At 45.4% G+C, this 24,877-nt stretch overlaps 1 protein-coding gene across 3 annotated transcripts in view; it reads left to right on the forward strand.

The window, feature by feature from the left end:
* The window catches only part of TSNARE1 (t-SNARE domain containing 1), a 751,229-nt gene that overhangs the window by 489,571 nt on the left and 236,781 nt on the right, over window positions 1-24,877 (forward strand). For all 3 annotated transcript variants that reach the window (XM_074986589.1, XM_074986590.1, XM_074986588.1), the window contains one exon: window positions 24,082-24,154. In XM_074986589.1, coding sequence (XP_074842690.1) covers window positions 24,082-24,154 — 73 coding nt within the window. The remainder of the gene's footprint in view (window positions 1-24,081; window positions 24,155-24,877) is intronic.

The following is a 24,877-nucleotide window of genomic DNA, read 5'->3' on the forward strand; positions in this document are numbered from 1 at the left end:
GCTACCTCAGTCCCCGGAAAAATCATGGAGGGGATCCTCAAGGAATCCGTTTTGGAGTACTTGCAAGATGGGAAAGTGATCAAGAGTAGTCAACGTGGATTCACCAAAGGCAAGTCGTGCCTCACCAATCTGATTAGTTTTTATGATGAGGTAAATAGCTCTGTGGACCTGGGAAAGTCAGTGGGTGTTATACACCTTGACTTTAGCAAAGCTTTCGATAACAGTCTCCCACAACATTCTTGCCCATAAGTTAAGGAAGTATGGATTGGATCCATGGACTGTAAAATGGACAGAAAGCTGGCTTGATGGACAGGCCCAACAGTTAGTGATCAATGGCTTAATGTCTGGATGGCAGTTGATTTCAAGTGGAGTGGCCCAAGAATCGGTTGTAGGGCCAGTACTGTTCAACATCTTTTTGAATGATTTGGATGAGGGGATGGAATGCACCCTGAGCAAATTTGCGCAACACAAAACTAGGAGGTCAGGTAGACACATTGGAAGGTAGGGATATGGTCCAGAGTGATCTATACAAATTGGAGGATTGGGCCAAAAGAAATTTGATGAGGTTCAACAAGGCGAAGTACAGAGTCCTGCACTTGGGACGAAAGAATCCCAAGAACTGTTACAGGCTGGGGACTGAATGGCTAAGTAGCAGTGCAGCAGAAAATGACGTCGGGATTACAGTGGATGAGAGGCTGGATATGAGTCAACAGTGTGCCCTTGTAGCCAGAAAGGCTAATGGCATATCAGGATGCATTACAAGAAGCATTTCCAGGAGATCTAGAGAAGTTGTTACTCCCTCTACTCGACACTGGTGTGGCCACATCTGTAGTATTGTGTCCCGTTCTGGGCCCCTCAGTATAGAAGGGGTGTGGACAGATTGGAGCGGGTTCAGCAGAGGGGAACAAAAATGATTAAGGGGCTGGAGCACATGACCTATGAGGAGAGGCTGAGGGATTTGGTCTTATTTAGCATGCAGAAGAGAAGACTGAGGGCCAATTTGGTAGCAGCCTTCAACTTCCTGAAAGGGGGCTGCAAAGAGAATGGAGAGAGACTGTCCTCAGTGGTGACAGATGACAGAACAAGGAGCAATGGTCTGAAGTTACAGAGGGAGAGGTCTAGATTGGGTATTAGGAAGAATTATTTCAACAGGAGGGTGGTGAAGTACTGGAATGCGTTACCAAGAGAGGTGGTGAAATCTCCATCCCTAGAGGTTTTTAAGTCCTAGCTTGACACGGTTATGGCTAGGACGATTTAATTGGGGTTGATCTTGCTTTACACAGGGGACTGGACTAAATGACCTCCTGAGGTCCCATAGAAGGTGCTTCTGTGGATCTTTGGATGACCATGGTTCCACTGAGCATTAGCTGGTATATCCACAGGGAACACATGGAGTGCCATTGTTGGACAGCCATTATCTGTTTACTGGTTCTGATAAAGTTTCTTATCATTGGCCTAGATCAGGCTTGGGAACTAATTTTTGAGGAGGTCCACTCCAAGAATTTTACAAGTCGCCGTTGACCATACTTCTCTATTATATTAATGGAGGAAGTGTAGGGCTGGGATGGTGGCTGGGTTCAGGAGACTATTCTGACCTGAGTGAGAAGTGTGGGAGGGGTTGCAGGGTTTAGGAGGGAATTGTGACAAGGGGCAGGGAGTGCAGCAGAGGTGGAAGCGGGAGTGGATTATGACCTGCCGTAGGGGTGCAGGAGGGGGTTCACAAGGGTTTGGTTGTGACCTGAGGCATGAGGGGTTGTGACCTAGGGCAGAGATCCAGGAGGATCTTCAGAAGATGTGTATGGTGACTTGGGGCAGGGAGTTGGGGTGTGGGAGAGAGTGGGGTGCCAGGTACAGGGAGGCACTTATGGTAGTGGCTGCTGCTGGCCAGCAGTCCAGCAGGACCCTCAGGCCTGCCACAGCCCCACACCTGGCTCAAAGCAGCCAGCTGCTGGGGCCATGTGCTCCTCTGTGCCATGCACCTGTGGGGAAGGGGGAGGGGGGCTTTGTGTTGCCCAATGGGAAATGTGACAGTTGTGCTGGGGATGACAGCATTGTGCAAAAGTCTGCTTTCCATGGGCAGCACAATGCAGAGACTCACATGGCCCAGGCAGGTGTGAGGGTGAGGGCACAGCAGACAAGAAGCCTGCCTGAGGGTCCCACTGTGCCCAAAGTATCTTCGGAGACTGAATCCAGAGGTTTGGTGAGCCAGATACAGCCCATGGGCCATATTTTGCCCACCCTGGTCTAGAATGTTGTATTAAAATATGCATCACAGCAGTGTGCCAACCCAGGACGAGTCCAAGTCCCAGGAGACACTGTGACTCAGGCACAGTCCTTGCAGAGCTGGGTTGCGGCGTGACCCCTCTGATGAGTACACCCTCTCACCTGGGCTAGTTCTGCAGGCTGAGGTGCAGCAGATTGTGTATTGCAACCCTGGAACTGCTAACAAGAAACTCTATTCAGGAGAACCCTGGTAAATACAACAGTGACCATTCCCAGCAAAGACTCCTTTAAGGGCTGGATATAGTATCCACTGCTGCTCCCAGTTATTGGTGGGCATAGGTGCAGTGTTCCACTAATATTTTTTCCATCCACGAGCTAAATAAACTTTGTTTTGTCTACCAAGATGCGTGAGTGTGCACTCAAAATGGAAACACATGCTGCCTACTGTGGGTGGCTGTGGTCACTCTGCTAATCAGCTGAGTAGCACCTGAATCTCTCCTAAGTGCTCAGCTTACACACGGAACACTGTATAGAACCACAATATTGTTCTTTATGCTTTGGTAGTCATAGGCCAGGTTGACAATATGACAAAAAATAGATGTAAGATACGCAACTCCAGCCATGTGAATTGCATAGTTGAAGTTGATGTATCGGAAATCGATTAGTCATGCCAACCGCACAGCAGGAGGTTGATGGATGAAAGTTTTCCGTTGACTTCCTTTGCTCCTCACAGCAGCGAGGAATACAAGGGTCAACAGTGGAGCGCTAATGGTTCCATTTAGTTCAGCCTCACTGAGCACACTGAATCGAACCCCGGCACAACAACCACCACCATCATGTCAAACTTCCTGTAAGTGTAGATGTACTTCCAGTCAGTCAGTTCAGCCTTGTCACAGCAGAAGGGTGGTGCCTCATTTAAAACACAGCGGCTATGTCTACACATGCCCCAAACTTCGAAATGGCCACGCAAATGCAAAAGTTTGGGGCACGTGTAGACACGGCCAGAGAGGGAGAGAAAGAGGGAGGGGGAGCGAGATTGAGAGCATTCCTAAGAAGGCCACAATTCCTGTCAGAATATTCTAACAATTGGATGTAGTATGTCCGTAGGAAATAGACTTTGCAATTATCTGGAGCTTTATCTTCCAAACGATTTTACGCTCTTATATAAAATACTTCACCAACCAATGAAATGCAGCAACCTCTAGGGCAAAATACTTCAAACTGGTTGTACACAGGCTGAGCTAGAGCCAATGAGTAAAGTTTTTTTTTTTTTTAAATCTTCCTATAAAAATGTTACTGAAAACCAAACAGAACAAAAAGTTTCTCAAAAAACTTGGGTTTTTTTTTTTTCAAAGTTTTTCAGGTGTTTATTCACAAAGAAAGAAAACTGTAAAAATCGCTTAACTGAAATGCGCAAAATTGGGGAAGGTCTGATTTTTGAATGAAATAGTCACTGAAATCAGACACATTCCATAGACATTTCATTAGGAAAAAGTCATTTCTCATTAAAATAAGTTTATAGTGAGAAATGTAAATAAGTTCTTGGCTTATTTGACCATGCAACCAGCACTAGAAGCATTCCAAGTCTTATCTTACCTGGAAGGCTGTGGATCACTTTCCGCCCCCGCCAGCTGGCTCAGTCCTTGAAGATGTTTGATTTTCTACTACTACTGGAAACATAAACCCTTATTTAAAACACATGAACAATCATTTTTAGTAAGCTTGTGTGATGGGGTTCGGGGTCCCTCTGCACTGCACCCCATCCGCTGGCAGGAGTGACTCTCACTCAGCAGGTACAACAGGAGGTTTATTAGGCAACAGATGCCCAGTTTCTCACAGAAGCGACAGTACAGCAGTCAGAGATAGTCCTTCCAACCTGGCCTGGGGAGAGGACCCCGAGGGGTGCCCCTCTGGGGTGTAGCTTTCCCCCTCCTCAGGCTGGCTGCCTTCCAGCTCCTCTTCCCCTAGCCTCTAACTGCCGCCCCCCGATTCAAAAACCCAGCTCAGCTCCTCCCTCCTCTTTGTTCAGGGCAGAGGTGTTACCTGCCAGTTGTAGCCCCAGGGTCATCCTTGCCTCTCACATCCAGCCTGACTCACACATGTACTCCCCCCACTCCATCACAGCTTGTCTAGGGGTTGGTCATTAATGTGTTAAGTAAATGTAAAGAACATTTCATCTAACCATATAATTAGAGTAGCTAAAGCAGAATTTAATGGTGCTGAACTGATATGAAATGGTTAATGTGCAGCAAACTGTCATTTTTGTTTATTTTTCAAATTATTTTAACTAATTTAGTGCTGATGAAAATTCCTGAATTGTGACCTGTTTTGGAAAGGGGGTTATGTATGGTTGTTTATTTGGAGTTCCACAACGTCTGTGCGGGCCTTCTCATGGAGCAGGGCCTTCCTGTGCTAGGTGCTGTACAAACACAGAAAAAAAATGATTCCTTGAGTACTTGTTCGGCAACAGGATAATTTGAACTTCCCCACAAGCATGCCTCAGTCCTGGCTTTGAAAGCCATCTCAATGGCAATGAGGGTTGTTTTTTCTTCAGAGCCATTCAGTCTGTAGACCCTGACTGAAATTAATGAATTTTGTCTCCACTGAATATGTTTGATGAGACTGCAACAAGCCCATTCCCTAGTGAGGCTTGAACTCACAACCCCTGCTTTTTAAGGCCAGGGTGCTAGGTGGCAGTTGGCCCTCAGTGAGGCAGACCTCACTGAGGTCTGAACTGACACATTTCACACACACAAGCCAGCATTCCACTAACTCAGACAGTTTGGAACTGGCCACCCAGCAGTGAAAAGTACAGTCCTCAGCTAAAGCATCTACAGTGCATCATCAGGGATTTACAACCCATCCTGGACAATGATCCCCCACGTTCACAGGCCTTGGGAGGCAGACCAGTCCTTGCCCACAGACAGCCTGCCAACCTGAAGCAAATCCTAACCAGCAACTATACACAGCACCACAGTCACTCTAACTGAGGGACCCATCCATGCAACAAACCTCATTGCCAGCTCTGCCCATATACCTACACCAGCAACACCATTCCAAGACCTAACCAGATCAGCCACACCATTGTGGGTTCATTCAACTGCACATCTACCAATATCATTTATGCCATCATGTGCCATCAGTGCCCTTCTGCTATTTACATCGGACAAACTGGACAGTCTCTATGTAAAAGAGTAAATGCACACAATCAGATATCAGAAATGGCAATATACAAAAACCCGTAGGGGAGCACTTCAATCTCCCGGGCCACATAGTAGCAGACTTAAAAGTAGCTATGCTACAGCAAAAAAGTTCAAGACCAGACTCCAAAGAGAAATTGCTGAGCTACACTTCATCTGCAAATTCAACACCCTCAGCTCAGGATTAAACAAAGACTGTGAATGGCTGGCTAAATACAAAAGCAGCTTCCCCTCCCTTGGTGTTCACACCTCCAGATCAACTGCTGGTAGTAAGCCTCACCCTTCCTGACTGAGCTAACCTTGTTATCTCCAGCCTTGCTCTGGCTTATTTATACCTGGCCCTGCAGATTTCCATGACCAGCATCTTATGAAGTGAGTCTTTGCTCACGAAAGCTCATGCTCGTCTATAAGGTGCCACAGGACCCTTCGTTGCTGTTACAGATCCAGACTAACACGGCTACCCCTCTGATACCAGCAGTGAAAGATTCCAAGGTGTTGTTACATTGCTAATTCTCTCTGTCTCACTAACCACCCTGCTAACTACCCCACAACTGACCCATCTACTTGATAACCGAAGATCATGCTTTGCATACAGTATTATATTTAAGTAAAATAATTGAATGGCAATTGATAATACATGGCAGTTTAAGATTACACTAATTGCTACATTTCCCAGAACACTCCTATAAAAGAAAGTGACTTTATCCTTAATATTTATTTTCTGGTTAAATCACCCTCATGGAAATAAATCCAGAGTGCAGAATTAATGGTGCTGCAAACAAAGTGTACAGCGTGGTGACTGCTTAGCATTTTGTCATAATCTTTGCAGTCTCTATTTTTTGTGGCTAAGAATGTACTGTCTGCAATAAACTTCTCTTTCCTGGGGCTGGTATCAGTCAGTTTGATAGATGAGTGCTACCTCCCTCACTACCTGTATTCGTCCACATACCAGTCTGAGGTATATAGTAGAAAAAAGCAAATGTGTGATATTCAGCTCAGGTTTTGGTTATGGATTTCTGCATCCTTGATTACTTTGTACACACTAGCTTTTCTTCCTCTGAGCAACTACAAAAAAGAGCGATAGCTGACAATAGGAGAAGCCCTTTTCTTTTTTAAATGAGTAAATTGTCCCAAGCAGTTGAAGATATATCATGGATTTATTTATCCCCTGTTAAAAGCATTTTTTCATAGGATAGCCCATGCACCTCTGTAAATTGCTTTCAGCAATTTGTTGCTGAACAGCCCAGGGCTCAATGGAGCTGCTCAGAAGTCTATATAAAATAACTCGGCACTATAGTCTAATGGCATGCACATCACAAACCAATCCAAGTCACGCTTTTTAACTAATTGGAGTACTCATTATTTGGCTCTGTAGAGAGACTGAGGGTCAACTGGCTATAAAGACCAAATTACTCTCTTACCCACAGAAGTGCACTTCCAGGTCAGGGAGAGTGTGTCTACACAGCAAAGTTATTTCGGATTAATGGCTGCTATTCTGAAATAACTTTGTGAGTGTCTACACCATGCAACCAATATTTTGAAAAATTTTGCTTTAGCATATGGCTTTCTTAGAATGTGGTAAACCTCATTTTCCGAGGAATGGCACCAATTGTGAAATGGATATTTTGGAATAAGGGCTTTGTAGGCAAGGAATAGGGGCCACAAAACAGACATAAAAACACTCCAGATCCACAAACCAGTTCATCAACATTTTAATGGAGTGGTCCATTCTGTTAATGACTTTAGAGTTTGCATGTTAGCGAAGAAACAAACATGCACCACTCTTGAAAGGGAGACAGCTGAGCTGTCTTTTATATTCAAATTCAGCACATTAACACGTGGTTTGAACCGGGATGGGAATTTTCTGAGTCACTATAGGGGCTCGTTTGCATACTTGGTTTAATCTAATTCTTGACCTCCCCCCCGACTTCTACCCCTCTAGTCTCTGATTTGCTCACCTGGATCATTTTTTTCTGATTTGTCCTCCTTGATTACTGTTTTTGGTCCTCTGTACCTTAAATATTGAGTCTGTTCTGGTCTGGCTATGGGCTGAAGAAGTGGGTCTGTCCCACAAAAGCTCACCTAATAAATTATTTTGTTAGTCTTTAAAGTGCTACTTGACTGCATTTTTCTTTTGATAGTATATAGACTAGCACAGCTCCCTCTCTCTTACTAAGATAAGCTATAGTGTATTGAAGGGCTCTAATCCACAATAGGCTCTATTGTGTCTGGACTCTTTATTTTGAAATAACTGAGTGCTATTGAGCTATGCATTTTGTGTATATATGCACTATTTCAAAATAAGCTATCCTGGAAAATCCCTTCTGGAATATCTAATTTCAAAATAATGCTGCTATGTAGACAGAACCAGGCAGTGAATAAGTATGGGGGAAAGTCTGAATTACAACTGGTCTGCTGTAATTTTTCCAGTGAATTCTGTGTTCATTTACCTTTCATGAGCTACCTACTCTGTTCTTTTCTTTTTTTTTTTTTTTTAAATTTTCCAATGAATCTATTCTTGTCAGGGAAATATTTTGTGTAACTAACATTTTACGCATCCATAATGTAGATGCCACAATATCATGCTCTTGCTTATTTATATTTAATGTTATGTCATGGATTTTTTTTTTATCTGTAACCCTTATCATAAGAGCCTCTGAGCACTTCCGAGCCATCAGTGAATTTACCCTCAGGGCTTCTCTTTGACCACCGGAGAACTGAGGCAGGTGCATTGCCCAAGATCACACAGGATATTCACAGCAGAGATGGGAATAGGGACCACATATCTATATATCCAGGCCAGTTTCCTCAAATACAAGAGCATTCTTCCTTCCAACTCAGGGGGCAGGGGGAGGGGGATAAAGGAAGGGAGGCATTTTTTATGATGTCAGAGAAGCAAAAAAAATTCATCTTCAAGAGATCACACCATTAGGTTTGGAGTGTGTACATGTTTTTGTGCCTTATCGCAGTAAAAAGAAATGCATACATGAATAAATTCAAAAGCTATCAATATTAGGTGTGACCAGCCTAATGTATTTTTGGAATTCTAGCTTCCATCTATGAATTGCAAAGTCCCAGTGGCCTCAGTCATCTGAACTAACAAAGTGCAGCAACATCAGAGGCTGAGCGAAAGGAAATAAGAATTGTGGTGCTATCACTGTCAGAGAGCAGTGCTGACATTATCGCTTGTACTCAGGAGAGTAATGAAACACCTTCCTTCGTCATTTATTTTATGTGCAGATCTTCACCTTTTCCCTCTCTAGCAGCAATGCTCAAAGAGTGTTGGGAATCTGGGGGAGAGGGAGGTTAAGGGAGGTTCATACCTACTTAGGAAATACAAACTCTGCTATGCATCACAGAAGATTTTTTTAAAACATTATTCCATTTGTTCTACACCTTGAGTAATGTTTTGGGTCTCCTGTGCCGAAATATCACTTCTCTGTTTTCTGATGTGAGCCCTTCCATGCTCTGCTCTCCCCAATATCAAATTATCATTCTGTTGCCTAGAAGATAGAATGAAATCAAATACAGTTTTGTTGTCAAAAAGAAGCAGGGAAAACTGATTCTTTTTGTTTATTTGTTATCAGAACATTTCAGTGTTCATGCTTATCTTCAAATGTAGTGTTTAGAAGGGAATGGGGGTTCAGATAAAAGTTCTGCGTTGTGCTGGTTCAGACAGAATTAAACTGCATTTCTATTTCTCTAATCTGCCAAACCTCAAGCCTTGATCCAACATCTTGAGTGAGGTGTTTTTGAGAGAGAAGCGGGGAGGCGGGGGAAGGGGGTGGAAAGTCTTGTTTGCTTGCTTGCTTGCAAGGGTGGTCTTCTGAGATTTCCTGCTGGACAAATGGACAATCCTTTAAAAATGTGATGTTAACATTAGTGCTAATCTGGATCACAGCCCCAATATATTTGGTGCTGTACAGGCTTAAAGTGCAAGAAAATTCATGACCTAAAAAGTCTAGTCACTAGCTAGGGTCCAAATGCACTTTGGTGCTTATAACATGAGTAACGGTATAGTAGGAACAAAAGGTCGAACACCATTTTCACTGAGGGTTTGGTTTGGAAACATCAGAGTTCTGTGTGGGTGTGTCTAAGAAGTAGATAAAAGATTCTCCTACGCCTAAGTAAAGCTGAGTGACTGATTTGTTTTTGGTTGGGTGTCTGAACTGAAAAAAATCTGGGAAACTTATCAGTTTGGAACCAAAGTGAAGTTTTACTCACGAAACCAAAAAACCAAAAAGAAAAATCATGCAGGTCAAAAGTGGCTTAAGTGTTGATTCAAAACAAAATGTCAGAATGGTTTGTTTAGAAAAATTCTAAGCAGAAGGAAGGGAGATCTAGTCACTGATTTCAAAATGAATTCACCAGGAGTTTTGACATCCAAAAAAAAAAATCATGATTTGCTGTCACTATTTGCCAAAATATTTTGGTCAGCTCTATTTGTACACCATCTGTCTAAGAGATTGCCTTCATTATATCTCTTGTACACTTTTGCTAGTCAGCACCACAAGTAATGACGCTCACCTTAATTGTCCATGCAGAGAAACACCTTCAAGAATAAGCGCCTAGGTAGTTCACAGGGAATACGATTACACGACAGTGCTCTGCTGACAGAAGTCACTTGCTGAAGAGGTTTTCCAACAAAACTTCTGTCGACAGTGTGGCCATACACAAAAGTCAATCAGAAGAGCACTTCTGCTCTGTCAACAGAGCAGCCAGACTGCCCAGCCACTTGCTGGACAAAACAGGCCCCCAGAAGCACAGCAGACAGGGCTGCCCATTATCCTGGATGCCCTGTTTGTCAAGAGAAGGCCCTCCAGAGCATCCACACAGCCTTTTTTGTCGCTAGAACATGTCGACAAAGGCGCTCTTCCTTATCTGGGAGAGTCAGAAGGTTGTCAGCATAAGTGCCAACTTTTGTTGACAAACAGTCAACAACACTCATTTTGTGTGTTTTCTCAACAAAGCCAGGGTTTTGTTGGCAAAACTCGCTAGTGGAACCATAGTCAGGGAGTTGCCATGGCTTACAGCCCAGCTTCTGACTGACTGGAAGTCCAAGGGGTGTCGGGCGGATGAAGTGAAGTGAGTTGTTGTCTCGTGGTCCAGTTCTTAATTAGCATGTATGCATAAGACAAAAATATCTATTGTAGCTGATAACCAACTCAGGGCTTGCACCCTGTTGCCAGGGCCAGAGTTGAGTAGGCTATGTTGACTAAATGACCTTCTTAGCTTCTAGCTCAGTATGGAATCATGTTGCCAGACAGTAGTGAAGGGAAAGCTTGCACACTTCCTGTCTCTTCTTTGAATAAATAAAGGGCTTTGCTGTTCCAAATGTTCGGAATTCGTTCCACTGCCTGGACCAACAATTAGACTGTCATTTGCCTGGGTTCTTTCTTACCTAGCCCTTTATATGTGAATCATGATAATAGGGAGAGGTTTCCAAGATCTTTCCTCTCTATTCCTCTCTGATAAGAACTAGATGTCATGTAACCCAGACACCTTCTGGGTGTGGTGTACTATTCCATCTAGTGCCACTGAGGCCACTGGGAGAGAGAATAGAGAGTCAGCTCTGCAGCCGTAACTAACATCCAGCTGGCTTTTAGCTCACACACTAGAGGCACATGTATTACACTCCAGGGCTACATCTACACTAGCCAAAAACTTCGAAATGGCCATGCAAATGGCCGTTTCGAAGTTTACTAATGAAGCGCTGAAATACATATTCAGCACCTCATTAGCATGCAGGCGGCCACGGCACTTTGAAATTGAGGTGGCTCGGCGCCGTGTGGCTCGTCCAGATGGGGCTCCTTTTCGAAAGGATGCCGGCTACTTCGAAGTCCCCTTATTCCCATCTGCTCATAGGAATAAGGGGACTTTGAAGTAGTCGGGGTCCTTTCCAAAAGGAGCCCTGTCTGGACGAGCCGCGCGGCGGCGAGCCGCGTCAATTTCGAAGTGCCGCAGCTGCCCACATGCTAATGGGGCGCTGAATATGCATTTCAGTGCTTCATTAGTAAACTTCAAAATGGCCATTTGCATGGCCATTTCGAAGTTTTTGGCTAGTGTAGACATGGCCCAGAGGTCCCAAGTTTGGTTCTTCCAGAGGCAACTGGCATTTGTCAACATTGCAGTTGTGCTTTCCAGACCCCATCCTCTCAGGTGCTGCTGTGGAATGCGGTGTCTCTGTTGTGTTCCTGGAGCCTACTGTCCCCAGTAAGCTCAGGAACTGAAATGTGGCAGCTCAACAGTACTGTTCTAATTATTCAGCATAGTACCATCCCTTCCCAAGATGTCTCTGACCATTAAGACAACAAAAAAGAGCAAGAGAAGGAGAAAGAAACAAACCAGGATGGTTGTTGAACAGTCCCAAAGGGGGTCTAACTCAGGCTGTAATTGCTGTTCAGGATAGCTTCAGCCCTCAAAACAATTTTCTGCTGGTCTGTTGCTGCTTACCCTGACTCAGTTTGATTTATAGGATGTCATTGTTTCTCCCCAGCTGTAGACAAGAGAAAATATTTTGTGAAAGAATGTTGCAGAGGAGATTTAGTTTTTGTTCATCTAGCATGAAAGAACCTCTCTGCCTTTCTACAGCCCTTCTCCTTGCCCCTTCAGAAAGGGGTAAGGGGGATGGATTTACATTATGTTCAAGTTTAAATACTGATCCATCTTTGTGCTCTTTAATATGTGCAACACAGGGTGGGCAGTAGGAGTAATCTCCTGAGAGTAACGCGCACTGGGCACCATAAAAGTGTGGCTGTAATGTTGACAAATGCTCCCTGACTAATAACAATAATAATAATAATATCATACAAACAAAGAATATGTGAAACAATATCAGGCTCTGGTAAACCAAGCATTTATCTGTTTCTACAGAGTGAAGGAGATTTGCAAGACAATATATTGAATTGTGAAATATGAATAATATGTACAAATTTGGAAAATAGAGGTGCTTTCATTTTACAGGCAAATTCCCAGTGGCAGGAAGGTTCAGGGTTTCATCATGATGTACTGATTCCTGGCAGGAAGCTCTCAAAATATAACCCTAGGATATTGTCTGTAATGCCCACCCCACCATCCCCTTTCCCCAACATATTTCAGTTACATGGAAGCTTTGCAGTGCCTGGTTAAATTATTCAACCAATTCCATGCTGTAAGTTACATTATTCTGTCCTCACCACTTTACGGTTTGTTCTGTTTTGCTTTTTAATATCATAGTCAACCCTTTAACCTTCAGTGTCCGTGGCAGCTTCTCTGCTGCATTGCTGTGAGGCAGCATCTTCAAGCATTGTTACAGACTTTTGAAAAGCAGATATTGGGATCACAGTGCAAGAACAGAAGTCTGTTTTGCCCTGAATAACTGGGTACAATAGGCAGCAAGCTGTACAGTGTGTGACTAATAAAGTGTAGCAAATAATCTGCATAGTTCAGTTTTTGTTTATACAGTAAAATCCTAAGATGAATGTGCAAATATCAAAACAGTCTGTGCAACTTAATTAACTTTTGAGGCAGTTTGGATCTGGGCTTTTTGTAATTCGATCCTTTGGAATCAAAGTCTGTTCACTTGTTTGTCATTGACTACAGTGTAGTGTAATTACTTTAGGGATGTGTTTTATATTACGGCCAAATAGTCACTGTGTAACCAAACGCAGCTGTTGATGCAAATACCAGACCAAGATGCCGTGGTGATTCTAGTCCATTGCAGTCCCTTTAGGAGAGATAGAAGCTGTGGCCACACTTGGCCAAAACTTCGAAATGGCCGTGCTAATGGCCAAATTGGAGGATACTAATGAGGCACTGAAATGTATATTCAGCTCCTCATTAGCATGGTCCCAGCTGTGGCACTTCGAAAGCGCTGCGTTTTGCTCGCACATGGCTCAGCTACACAGGGGTCCTTTTCGAAAGGACCCCACAGACTTCAAAATCCCCTTATTCCTATCAGCTGATCCCCATATAGGCAAGCCACGCACGAGTGAAACGCGGCACTTTATAGCATGGCCCTTTGGAAGTTTTGGCCAAATATGGCCACAGCCAGACTGAAAGACAGGTGAAACACTTCCTGGTTCAACTCAGTAAAACTAAGTTTTAACTTGGATGTACTTAGTCCCGAGAGACTTTTGTGAACTCTCCTTTCTCCCCTCCCTGGCATGCATCACCTCATTCTTTCACACTTTGCTAATTCCCACTCCCATAGAAAATGACGGTCACTGGCCTTCTTGGCAATAGTTTCTGATCACAGTGTTAGCCCATGAGCTCATGTTACTTAAACTTCATTACTTTATAAAATATACTACAGAACATTTACTAGTTATGAATATTCTCATACATAATTAAGGCTAGACTGCTCTAGACAAAGATGTGAGCCCGGTGCATTTTGTGATGTATTACCCTATCTTTTGGGTTGTTTTAGCTTTTGTTTCTTCTGTTCACTTGCTCAGAAATTTGCCATATTCAGTAATTCACAATGGTTCTCCCAGGCTTCATTATAAATTAATGACATTTGACTGCATTATATAATTAAGGGCTACTCTACTCACAATTTTGCAATAAACCTCAAAAATAAATGTAGCTACACTTGAAATTGTTTATAAATTAATCAGCATGGACAGTTTACTTGTCTAGCCATCCGCCTGAGGACAGTTAAGAGTCGTTTGCATCATAGGTAGCTCAGTGGCTGGGGCATTAGTCTACTAAACCCAGGGTTGTGGGGTCAGTCCTTGAGGAGATCATTCAGGGATCTGGGGCAAGTAGATTAAGGGGGAAAAAAAAAACTGTCAGGGATGATGATAGCTGCTGCCATGAGGGCAGGAGACTGGAGTTGATGACCTCTCAAGGTCCCTTCCAGCTCTATGAGATATGTAGGAATGGATTATACTCCCAACAGAGCTGAGGTGGGTGAATAGTCTACCATTCAGGTAACTGTGTGAAGGAGATTTTAAATGTTGGGTTAAGGGGATTGTATCCTCTAGGCAAACAAAAAGGATGATTCTGACGGGAGGCAGAAAAAACAGTTTTCTGGGAACAGCATTCCCACATATGTTGTGGGGAGTATGTGTGTGTGTGTGTGTGTGTTTCCCTCAGTGCCCCAGTAGAATCAACAGGGGCTCATCCCCAAGAATATGTGAATTCCCTGGGATTTACAGTCAACCAGGATTATTTTCAGATCAGCCTTACAACTATGCATCAGCTTTGAAAACATCTTTCAGTGGTTCAAAGGAAAGTTAATACTTCCAGAAGTGGTTACTGTGGCCTGATAATTCATCTGCTCCATGTGGACATTAATGGTCCAGTGACACTTGATGCACAGAATCACAGAATCATAGGGCTAGAAGGGACATCAGGAGGTCATCTAGTCCAGCCCCCTTCCTAAAGCAGGATCAACCCCCACTAAGTCATCCCAGCCAGGACCTTGTCAAGCCGGGACTTAAAAACCTCAAGGGATGGAGAATCCACCACCTCTCTAGGCAACGCATTCCAGTGCTTCACCACATAAGAACATAAGAACATAACATAAGAACATAAGAATGGCCATACTGGGTCAGACCAAAGGTCCATCAAGCCCAGCATCCCATCTGCCGACGGTGGCCAATGCCAGGTGCCCCAGAGAAGGAGAACAGAAGACAAGTGATTTATCTCCTGCCATCCATCTCCTGCCCTTGTTATGAAGGCTAGGGCACCATACTTTATCCCTGGCTAATAGCCATTTATGGACCTGACCTGCAAAAATTTATCAAGCTCTTTTTTAAACCCTAATAGAGTCCTGGCCTTCACAGCCTCCTCGGGCAAGGAGTTCCACAGGTTGACTGTGCGCTGTGTGAAGAAAAATTTCCTTTTATTAGTTTTGAACCTACTACCCATCAATTTCATTTGGTGTCCCCTAGTTCTTGTATTATGGGAAAAGGTAAATAATTTTTCTATATTCACTTTCTCCACACCATTCATGATTTTATATGCCTCTATCATATCGCCCCTCAATCGCCTCTTTTCCAAACTGAGAAGTCCCAGTCTCTCTAGCCTCTCCCCATATGGGACCCTTTCCAAGCCCCTAATCATCTTAGTCGCCCTTTTCTGAACCTTTTCTAATGCCAATATATCTTTTTTGAGGTGAGGAGACCACATCTGCACGCAGTACTCGAGATGTGGGCGTACCATAGTTTTATATAGGGGAAGTATGATATCTTTTGTCTTATTATCGATCCCTTTTTTAATAATTCCTAACATCCTATTTGCCTTACTAACTGCCGCTGCACACTGCGTGGATGTCTTCAGAGAACTATCCACTATAACTCCAAGATCCCTTTCCTGATCTGTCGTAGCTAAATTTGACCCCATCATGTAGTACGTGTAATTTGGGTTATTTTTTCCAACATGCATTACCTTACACTTACCCACATTAAATTTCATTTGCCATTTTGCTGCCCAATCACTCAGTTTGCTGAGATCTTTTTGTAGTTCTTCACAATCCCTTTTGCTTTTGACTGTCCTGAACAACTTGGTGTCATCTGCAAACCACCCGCCTGGTGAAGTAGTTTTTCCTAATACCTAACCTACACCTTTCACTCTTTAACTTCAGACCATTACTCCTTGTTCTGCCATCTGACATCACTGAGAACAGTTTCTCACCCTCCTCTTTAGAACTCCCCTTCAGGAAGTTGAAGGCTGCTATTAAATCACCCCTCAGTCTTCCCTTCTGTAAACTAAACAAACCCAAATTCCTCAGCCTATCCTCATAGGTCTTGTGCTCCAGACCCTTAATCATTTTTGTTGTCCTCCACTGAACCTGCTCCAGCAAATCCAAGTTGTTTTTACACCGGGGGGGCCCAAAACTGGACACAATATTCAAGATGTGGCCTCACCAGTGCCAAATAGAGGGAAATAACTACTTCTCTAAATCTGCTCAAAATGTTCCTCCGAATGCACCCTAGTATGCCATTAACCTTCTTGGCTACAAGGGCACGCTGTTTACTCATATCCAGCCTTTCATCCACCATAACCTCTAGGTCCCTTTCCATCGTACTGCTGCTGAGCCAGTCGGTCCCAGCCTATAACAATGCTTGGGATTCTTCCGTCCCAGGTGCAAGACTCTACACTTCTTGCTGAACTGCATCAGATTTCTTTTTCCCCACTCCTCCAATTTATCCAGGTCACTTTGGATTCTTTCTCTACCCTCCAGCGTATCTACCTCTCCCCCTAGTTGTGTGTCATCTGCAAACTTCTCCAGGTCATTAACAAAGATGTTGAATAACACCGGCCCCAGAACCGAGTCTTGCGGCACTCCACTTGAAACCCACCACCATCCAGATATTGAGCCATTGACCACTACCTGTTGGGACCGACCATCAAGCCAGCTGTCTATCCATCTTATAGTCCAGGGATCCAAACCATATTTCCTTAACTTATGGACAAGAAAGCTGTGGGAGACCGTATCAAAAGCTTTGCTGAAGTCAAGGTATATCACATGCACTGACTTCCCCATGTCCACAGAGCTTGTTACCTCGTCATAGAAGCTAATCAGATTGGTCAGGCAGGACGTGCCCCTGGTGGATCTATGTTGGCTACTTTTGATCACTTTCCCCTCTTCCAAGTGCTCCAAAATGGATTCCTTGAGGATTTCCTCCATTATTTTCCCAGGGATTGAGGTAAGGCTGACCAGTCTATAGTTCCCCGTATTTTCCTTCTTTTCTCTTTTAAAGATGGGCAATATGTGTGCCTTTTTCCAGTCATCCAGTATCTCCTGCGATCACCAGGAGTCTTCAAAGATAATGGCCAAAGGTGCAGCAATGACCTCTGCCAATTCCCTCGTATCTCGGGTGCATTAAATCCAGACCCATGGACTTGTGTACATCTGGTTTTTTCTAGATAGCTCAGAACTTGTTCCTTCCCCACAGATGGCTACCCTCCACCTGCACGACTAAGGGTTCACACTCACTCTGTTGCTATGCACTGTATTTGACACCAACTCGTTGATTTCTGACTTCCCCCCGGGCCCCTGCCAATTTTTCTGTGTATCAGAAGTGCTTTACTATGGTAGCACCCACAAATTTTGTGGTAATTCTATTATACACAGAGCTCAAAGTGTTCTCGTGACTTTAACTAGTTAATTATTTGACATATTGAAGGTGTGCAAATAGATCCATTTATCACATTGCTTTGCTCTCACTAACCAAAAGATAAGGAGATTTCAAAATCTGACAGTCTTTCCACCATCTCTCAACTCATTTTCTAATGATATTTTACCACAAACATGTGACACTGAGGCTGCGTCTACACGTGCACGCTACTTCGAAGTAGCGGCACCAACTTCGACGTTAGGCGGCGAGACGTCGAAGTTGCTAACCTCATGAGGAGATAGGAATAGCGCCCTACATCGACGTTCAATGTCGAAGTAGGGACCGTGTAGACGATCCGCGTCCCGCAACGTCGAAATTGCTGGGTCCTCCATGGCGGCCATCAGCTGGGGGGTTGAGAGATGCTCTCTCTCCAGCCCCTGCGGGGCTCTATGGTCACCGTGGGCAGCAGCCCTTAGCCCAGGGCTTCTGGCTGCTTCTGCGGCAGCTGGGGATCTATGCTGCAGGCACAGGGTCTGCAACCAGTTGTCAGCTCTGTGTATCTTGTGTTGTTTAGTGCAACTGTGTCTGGGAGGGGCCCTTTAAGGCAGCGGCTGGCTGTTGAGTCCGCCCTGTGACCCTGTCTGCAGCTGTGCCTGGCATCCCTATTTTGATGTGTGCTACTTTGACGTGTAGACGTTCCCTCGCTGCGCCTATTTCGATGTTGGGCTGAGGAACGTCGAAGTTGAACATCGACGTTGCCGGCCCTGGAGGACGTGTAGACGTTATTCATCGAAATAGACTATTTCGATGTTGGCTGCACGTGTAGACGTAGCCTGAGAGAGCTTGAGTTTTGTACATAAGAATCAGCTGTCCAAGATAAATTGTAACCCTCATTGGTTCCTTAACTACTTCCTTAGAAATAGGGGGAGGGTTGTTTGTTTTTGTTTAGTTGTTCGTTTGTTCTTCAGTGTTGCATAGTTACGCTGAGCAGCTGCCTAGTCTACCACAAGTGGTTCAGATGCATGAGTCGATAACTGCAGTCCAGCACATTATGGTTTTGCTGAAGAGGCCTGTTAAGTTGTTAAGATGTTCAAAAAAGATGTGGAGAAACTAGAGAGGGTCCAGAGAAGAGCGACAAGAATGATTAAAGGTCTAGAGAATGTGACCTATCAAAAAAGGTTAAAGAATTGGGCTTGTTTAGTTTGGAAAAGAGAAGATTGAGGGGAGACATGATAGCGGTTTTCAGGTATCTAAAAGGGAGTCATAAGGAGGAAGGAGAGAACTTGCTCTTCTTGGCCTCTGAGGATAGAACAAGAGGCAACGGGCTTAAACTGCAGCAAGGGAGGTTTAGGTTGGACATTAGGAAAAAGTTCCTAACTGTCAGGGTGGTCAAACAGTGGAATAAATTGCCAAGGGAGGTTGTGGAATTTCCATTGCTGGAGATATTTAAGAACAGGTTGGATAGATGTCTATCAGGGATGGTTTAGATAGTACTTGGTCCTGCCATTGGGGCAGGGGGCTGGACTTGATGGCCTCTCGAGGTCCCTTCCAGTCCTAAGCTGTGTCTACACGTGCACGCTACTTCGAAGTAGCGGCACCAACTTCGAAATAGCGCCCGTCGCGTCTACACGCGTCGGGCGCTATTTCGAAGTTAACTTCGACGTTAGGCGGCGAGACGTCGAAGTCGCTAACCTCATGAGGAGATAGGAATAGCGCCCTACTTCGACGTTCAACGTCGAAGTAGGGACCGTGTAGACGATCCGCGTCCCGCAACGTCGAAATTGCTGGGTCCTCCATGGCGGCCATCAGCTGGGGGGTTGAGAGATGCTCTCTCTCCAGCCCCTGCGGGGCTCTATGGTCACCGTGGGCAGCAGCCCTTAGCCCAGGGCTTCTGGCTGCTTCTGCGGCAGCTGGGGATCTATGCTGCAAGCACAGGGTCTGCAACCAGTTGTCAGCTCTGTGTATCTTGTGCTGTTTAGTGCAACTGTGTCTGGGAGGGGCCCTTTAAGGGAGCGGCTTGCTGTTGAGTCCGCCCTGTGACCCTGTCTGCAGCTGTGCCTGGCATCCCTATTTTGATGTGTGCTACTTTGACGTGTAGACGTTCCCTCGCTGCGCCTATTTCGATGTTGGGCTGAGCAACGTCGAAGTTGAACATCGACGTTGCCGGCCCTGGAGGACGTGTAGACGTTATTCATCGAAATAGACTATTTCGATGTTGGCTGCACGTGTAGACGTAGCCTGAGAGAGCTTGAGTTTTGTACATAAGAATCAGCTGTCCAAGATAAATTGTAACCCTCATTGGTTCCTTAACTACTTCCTTAGAAATAGGGGGAGGGTTGTTTGTTTTTGTTTAGTTGTTCGTTTGTTCTTCAGTGTTGCATAGTTACGCTGAGCAGCTGCCTAGTCTACCACAAGTGGTTCAGATGCATGAGTTGATAACTGCAGTCCAGCACATTATGGTTTTGCTGAAGAGGCCTGTTAAGTTGTTAAGATGTTCAAAAAAGATGTGGAGAAACTAGAGAGGGTCCAGAGAAGAGCGACAAGAATGATTAAAGGTCTAGAGAATGTGACCTATCAAAAAAGGTTAAAGAATTGGGCTTGTTTAGTTTGGAAAAGAGAAGATTGAGGGGAGACATGATAGCGGTTTTCAGGTATCTAAAAGGGAGTCATAAGGAGGAAGGAGAGAACTTGCTCTTCTTGGCCTCTGAGGATAGAACAAGAGGCAACGGGCTTAAACTGCAGCAAGGGAGGTTTAGGTTGGACATTAGGAAAAAGTTCCTAACTGTCAGGGTGGTCAAACAGTGGAATAAATTGCCAAGGGAGGTTGTGGAATTTCCATTGCTGGAGATATTTAAGAACAGGTTGGATAGATGTCTATCAGGGATGGTTTAGATAGTACTTGGTCCTGCCATTGGGGCAGGAGGCTGGACTTGATGGCCTCTCGAGGTCCCTTCCAGTCCTAAGCTGTGTCTACACGTGCACGCTACTTCGAAGTAGCGGCACCAACTTCGAAATAGCGCCCGTCGCGTCTACACGCGTCGGGCGCTATTTCGAAGTTAACTTCGACGTTAGGCGGCGAGACGTCGAAGTCGCTAACCTCATGAGGAGATAGGAATAGCGCCCTACTTCGACGTTCAACGTCGAAGTAGGGACCGTGTAGACGATCCGCGTCCCGCAACGTCGAAATTGCTGGGTCCTCCATGGCGGCCATCAGCTGGGGGGTTGAGAGATGCTCTCTCTCCAGCCCCTGTGGGGCTCTATGGTCACCGTGGGCAGCAGCCCTTAGCCCAGGGCTTCTGGCTGCTTCTGCGGCAGCTGGGGATCTATGCTGCAAGCACAGGGTCTGCAACCAGTTGTCAGCTCTGTGTATCTTGTGCTGTTTAGTGCAACTGTGTCTGGGAGGGGCCCTTTAAGGGAGCGGCTTGCTGTTGAGTCCGCCCTGTGACCCTGTCTGCAGCTGTGCCTGGCATCCCTATTTTGATGTGTGCTACTTTGACGTGTAGACGTTCCCTCGCTGCGCCTATTTCGATGTTGGGCTGAGCAACGTCGAAGTTGAACATCGACGTTGCCGGCCCTGGAGGACGTGTAGACGTTATTCATCGAAATAGACTATTTCGATGTTGGCTGCACGTGTAGACGTAGCCTGAGAGAGCTTGAGTTTTGTACATAAGAATCAGCTGTCCAAGATAAATTGTAACCCTCATTGGTTCCTTAACTACTTCCTTAGAAATAGGGGGAGGGTTGTTTGTTTTTGTTTAGTTGTTCGTTTGTTCTTCAGTGTTGCATAGTTACGCTGAGCAGCTGCCTAGTCTACCACAAGTGGTTCAGATGCATGAGTCGATAACTGCAGTCCAGCACATTATGGTTTTGCTGAAGAGGCCTGTTAAGTTGTTAAGATGTTCAAAAAAGATGTGGAGAAACTAGAGAGGGTCCAGAGAAGAGCGACAAGAATGATTAAAGGTCTAGAGAATGTGACCTATCAAAAAAGGTTAAAGAATTGGGCTTGTTTAGTTTGGAAAAGAGAAGATTGAGGGGAGACATGATAGCGGTTTTCAGGTATCTAAAAGGGAGTCATAAGGAGGAAGGAGAGAACTTGCTCTTCTTGGCCTCTGAGGATAGAACAAGAGGCAACGGGCTTAAACTGCAGCAAGGGAGGTTTAGGTTGGACATTAGGAAAAAGTTCCTAACTGTCAGGGTGGTCAAACAGTGGAATAAATTGCCAAGGGAGGTTGTGGAATTTCCATTGCTGGAGATATTTAAGAACAGGTTGGATAGATGTCTATCAGGGATGGTTTAGATAGTACTTGGTCCTGCCATTGGGGCAGGGGGCTGGACTTGATGGCCTCTCGAGGTCCTGTCCAGTCCTAAGCTGTGTCTACACGTGCACGCTACTTCGAAGTAGCGGCACCAACTTCGAAATAGCGCCCGTCGCGTCTACACGCGTCGGGCGCTATTTCGAAGTTAACTTCGACGTTAGGCGGCGAGACGTCGAAGTCGCTAACCTCATGAGGAGATAGGAATAGCGCCCTACTTCGACGTTCAACGTCGAAGTAGGGACCATGTAGACGATCCGCGTCCCGCAACGTCGAAATTGCTGGGTCCTCCATGGCGGCCATCAGCTGGGGGGTTGAGAGATGCTCTCTCTCCAGCCCCTGCGGGGCTCTATGGTCACCGTGGGCAGCAGCCCTTAGCCCAGGGCTTCTGGCTGCTTCTGCGGCAGCTGGGGATCTATGCTGCAAGCACAGGGTCTGCAACCAGTTGTCAGCTCTGTGTATCTTGTGCTGTTTAGTGCAACTGTGTCTGGGAGGGGCCCTTTAAGGGAGCGGCTTGCTGTTGAGTCCGCCCTGTGACCCTGTCTGCAGCTGTGCCTGGCATCCCTATTTTGATGTGTGCTACTTTGACGTGTAGACGTTCCCTCGCTGCGCCTATTTCGATGTTGGGTTGAGCAACGTCGAAGTTGAACATCGACGTTGCCGGCCCTGGAGGACGTGTAGACGTTATTCATCGAAATAGACTATTTCGATGTTGGCTGCACGTGTAGACGTAGCCTGAGAGAGCTTGAGTTTTGTACATAAGAATCAGCTGTCCAAGATAAATTGTAACCCTCATTGGTTCCTTAACTACTTCCTTAGAAATAGGGGGAGGGTTGTTTGTTTTTGTTTAGTTGTTCGTTTGTTCTTCAGTGTTGCATAGTTACGCTGAGCAGCTGCCTAGTCTACCACAAGTGGTTCAGATGCATGAGTCGATAACTGCAGTCCAGCACATTATGGTTTTGCTGAAGAGGCCTGTTAAGTTGTTAAGATGTTCAAAAAAGATGTGGAGAAACTAGAGAGGGTCCAGAGAAGAGCGACAAGAATGATTAAAGGTCTAGAGAATGTGACCTATCAAAAAAGGTTAAAGAATTGGGCTTGTTTAGTTTGGAAAAGAGAAGATTGAGGGGAGACATGATAGCGGTTTTCAGGTATCTAAAAGGGAGTCATAAGGAGGAAGGAGAGAACTTGCTCTTCTTGGCCTCTGAGGATAGAACAAGAGGCAACGGGCTTAAACTGCAGCAAGGGAGGTTTAGGTTGGACATTAGGAAAAAGTTCCTAACTGTCAGGGTGGTCAAACAGTGGAATAAATTGCCAAGGGAGGTTGTGGAATTTCCATTGCTGGAGATATTTAAGAACAGGTTGGATAGATGTCTATCAGGGATGGTTTAGATAGTACTTGGTCCTGCCATTGGGGCAGGGGGCTGGACTTGATGGCCTCTCGAGGTCCCTTCCAGTCCTAAGCTGTGTCTACACGTGCACGCTACTTCGAAGTAGCGGCACCAACTTCGAAATAGCGCCCGTCGCGTCTACACGCGTCGGGCGCTATTTCGAAGTTAACTTCGACGTTAGGCGGCGAGACGTCGAAGTCGCTAACCTCATGAGGAGATAGGAATAGCGCCCTACTTCGAAGTTCAACGTCGAAGTAGGGACCGTGTAGACGATCCGCGTCCCGCAACGTCGAAATTGCTGGGTCCTCCATGGCGGCCATCAGCTGGGGGGTTGAGAGATGCTCTCTCTCCAGCCCCTGCGGGGCTCTATGGTCACCGTGGGCAGCAGCCCTTAGCCCAGGGCTTCTGGCTGCTTCTGCGGCAGCTGGGGATCTATGCTGCAAGCACAGGGTCTGCAACCAGTTGTCAGCTCTGTGTATCTTGTGCTGTTTAGTGCAACTGTGTCTGGGAGGGGCCCTTTAAGGGAGCGGCTTGCTGTTGAGTCCTCCCTGTGACCCTGTCTGCAGCTGTGCCTGGCATCCCTATTTCGATGTGTGCTACTTTGACGTGTAGACGTTCCCTCGCTGCGCCTATTTCGATGTTGGGCTGAGCAACGTCGAAGTTGAACATCGACGTTGCTGGCCCTGGAGGACGTGTAGACGTTATTCATCGAAATAGACTATTTCGATGTTGGCTGCACGTGTAGACGTAGCCCTAGTGTTCTATGATTCTATGAAGGCATTTTGAGAATACTTGGTCTTCACTATCCTGTTGAGAAGAAAACAAATGTTTCCATGCTTGAAAAACAGGGCAACTCTTTGGGGTTTTAATGTATCAGCAGATCATTAACTGCAATCTTTCACCATTTCAGAGCGACATGTTGGACGTAAACCAGATCATTAAAGACCTGGCCTCCATTGTTTATGAGCAAGGAGACACAATAGGTAGGTATCACCATTAGTATTAAGGTATGTGCTTTATTGTCTCATTTTACCATTCAGATCTGTGCTGCCAACTCAGCTGTGAAAAAGTTGTAAGGGGGTAAATGATTCCAGTTCTGTGGCGGCGTAAGACAACTAAGTTGCCACCAAGGCCATTCATCTTGGACTAGATTGCATTCCGTACACAGAGATCTCCTTGGGTTTGAAAAGCTGTCCTCTGCAATTTGGATGAGATGTTTGGAATAGTTACTGGCAGTGTTTGCATAAAAAAGTTCAGTTTCATAGGTAGAGCAGTCCCTGGACTCTGGGATGTAGGGAGGGGAAGAAATAGCCTCAGTTAGAATGGGAAGAAATTGTTAATCTTCCTCTAGAATTGGAATGAAAAGTTTTGACTAATGCTTAATATTCTGCCACACACACCATACAAATGTAGGTGCAAAGCCTGATTCATCCTTACTCCCCAGCTGACAGGATTTTGGACAATAGTGTGGCAACATGCTTGTGCTTTGGTGGGAACAGAGGAAATACCTCGTTTACAAGTGTTTGTTGCACAACATTCAGAATATCACTGGCCGGAAGCAGTCACTGGCATGGGAGCTGTGGGTGCTGCAGCATCCACCGTATTTTTTGTGGGGTACTGTCCATCACCTGATGCCCAGTGTCCTAGCTGTAATGCACCCAGAGACTCTGGTCTCAGGCCCTCATCTGGGGTTCTAGTTTTGTCCC

This window comes from Carettochelys insculpta, chromosome 2 (genome assembly GCF_033958435.1).
Source record: "Carettochelys insculpta isolate YL-2023 chromosome 2, ASM3395843v1, whole genome shotgun sequence".
Lineage (NCBI taxonomy): Eukaryota > Metazoa > Chordata > Testudines > Carettochelyidae > Carettochelys > Carettochelys insculpta.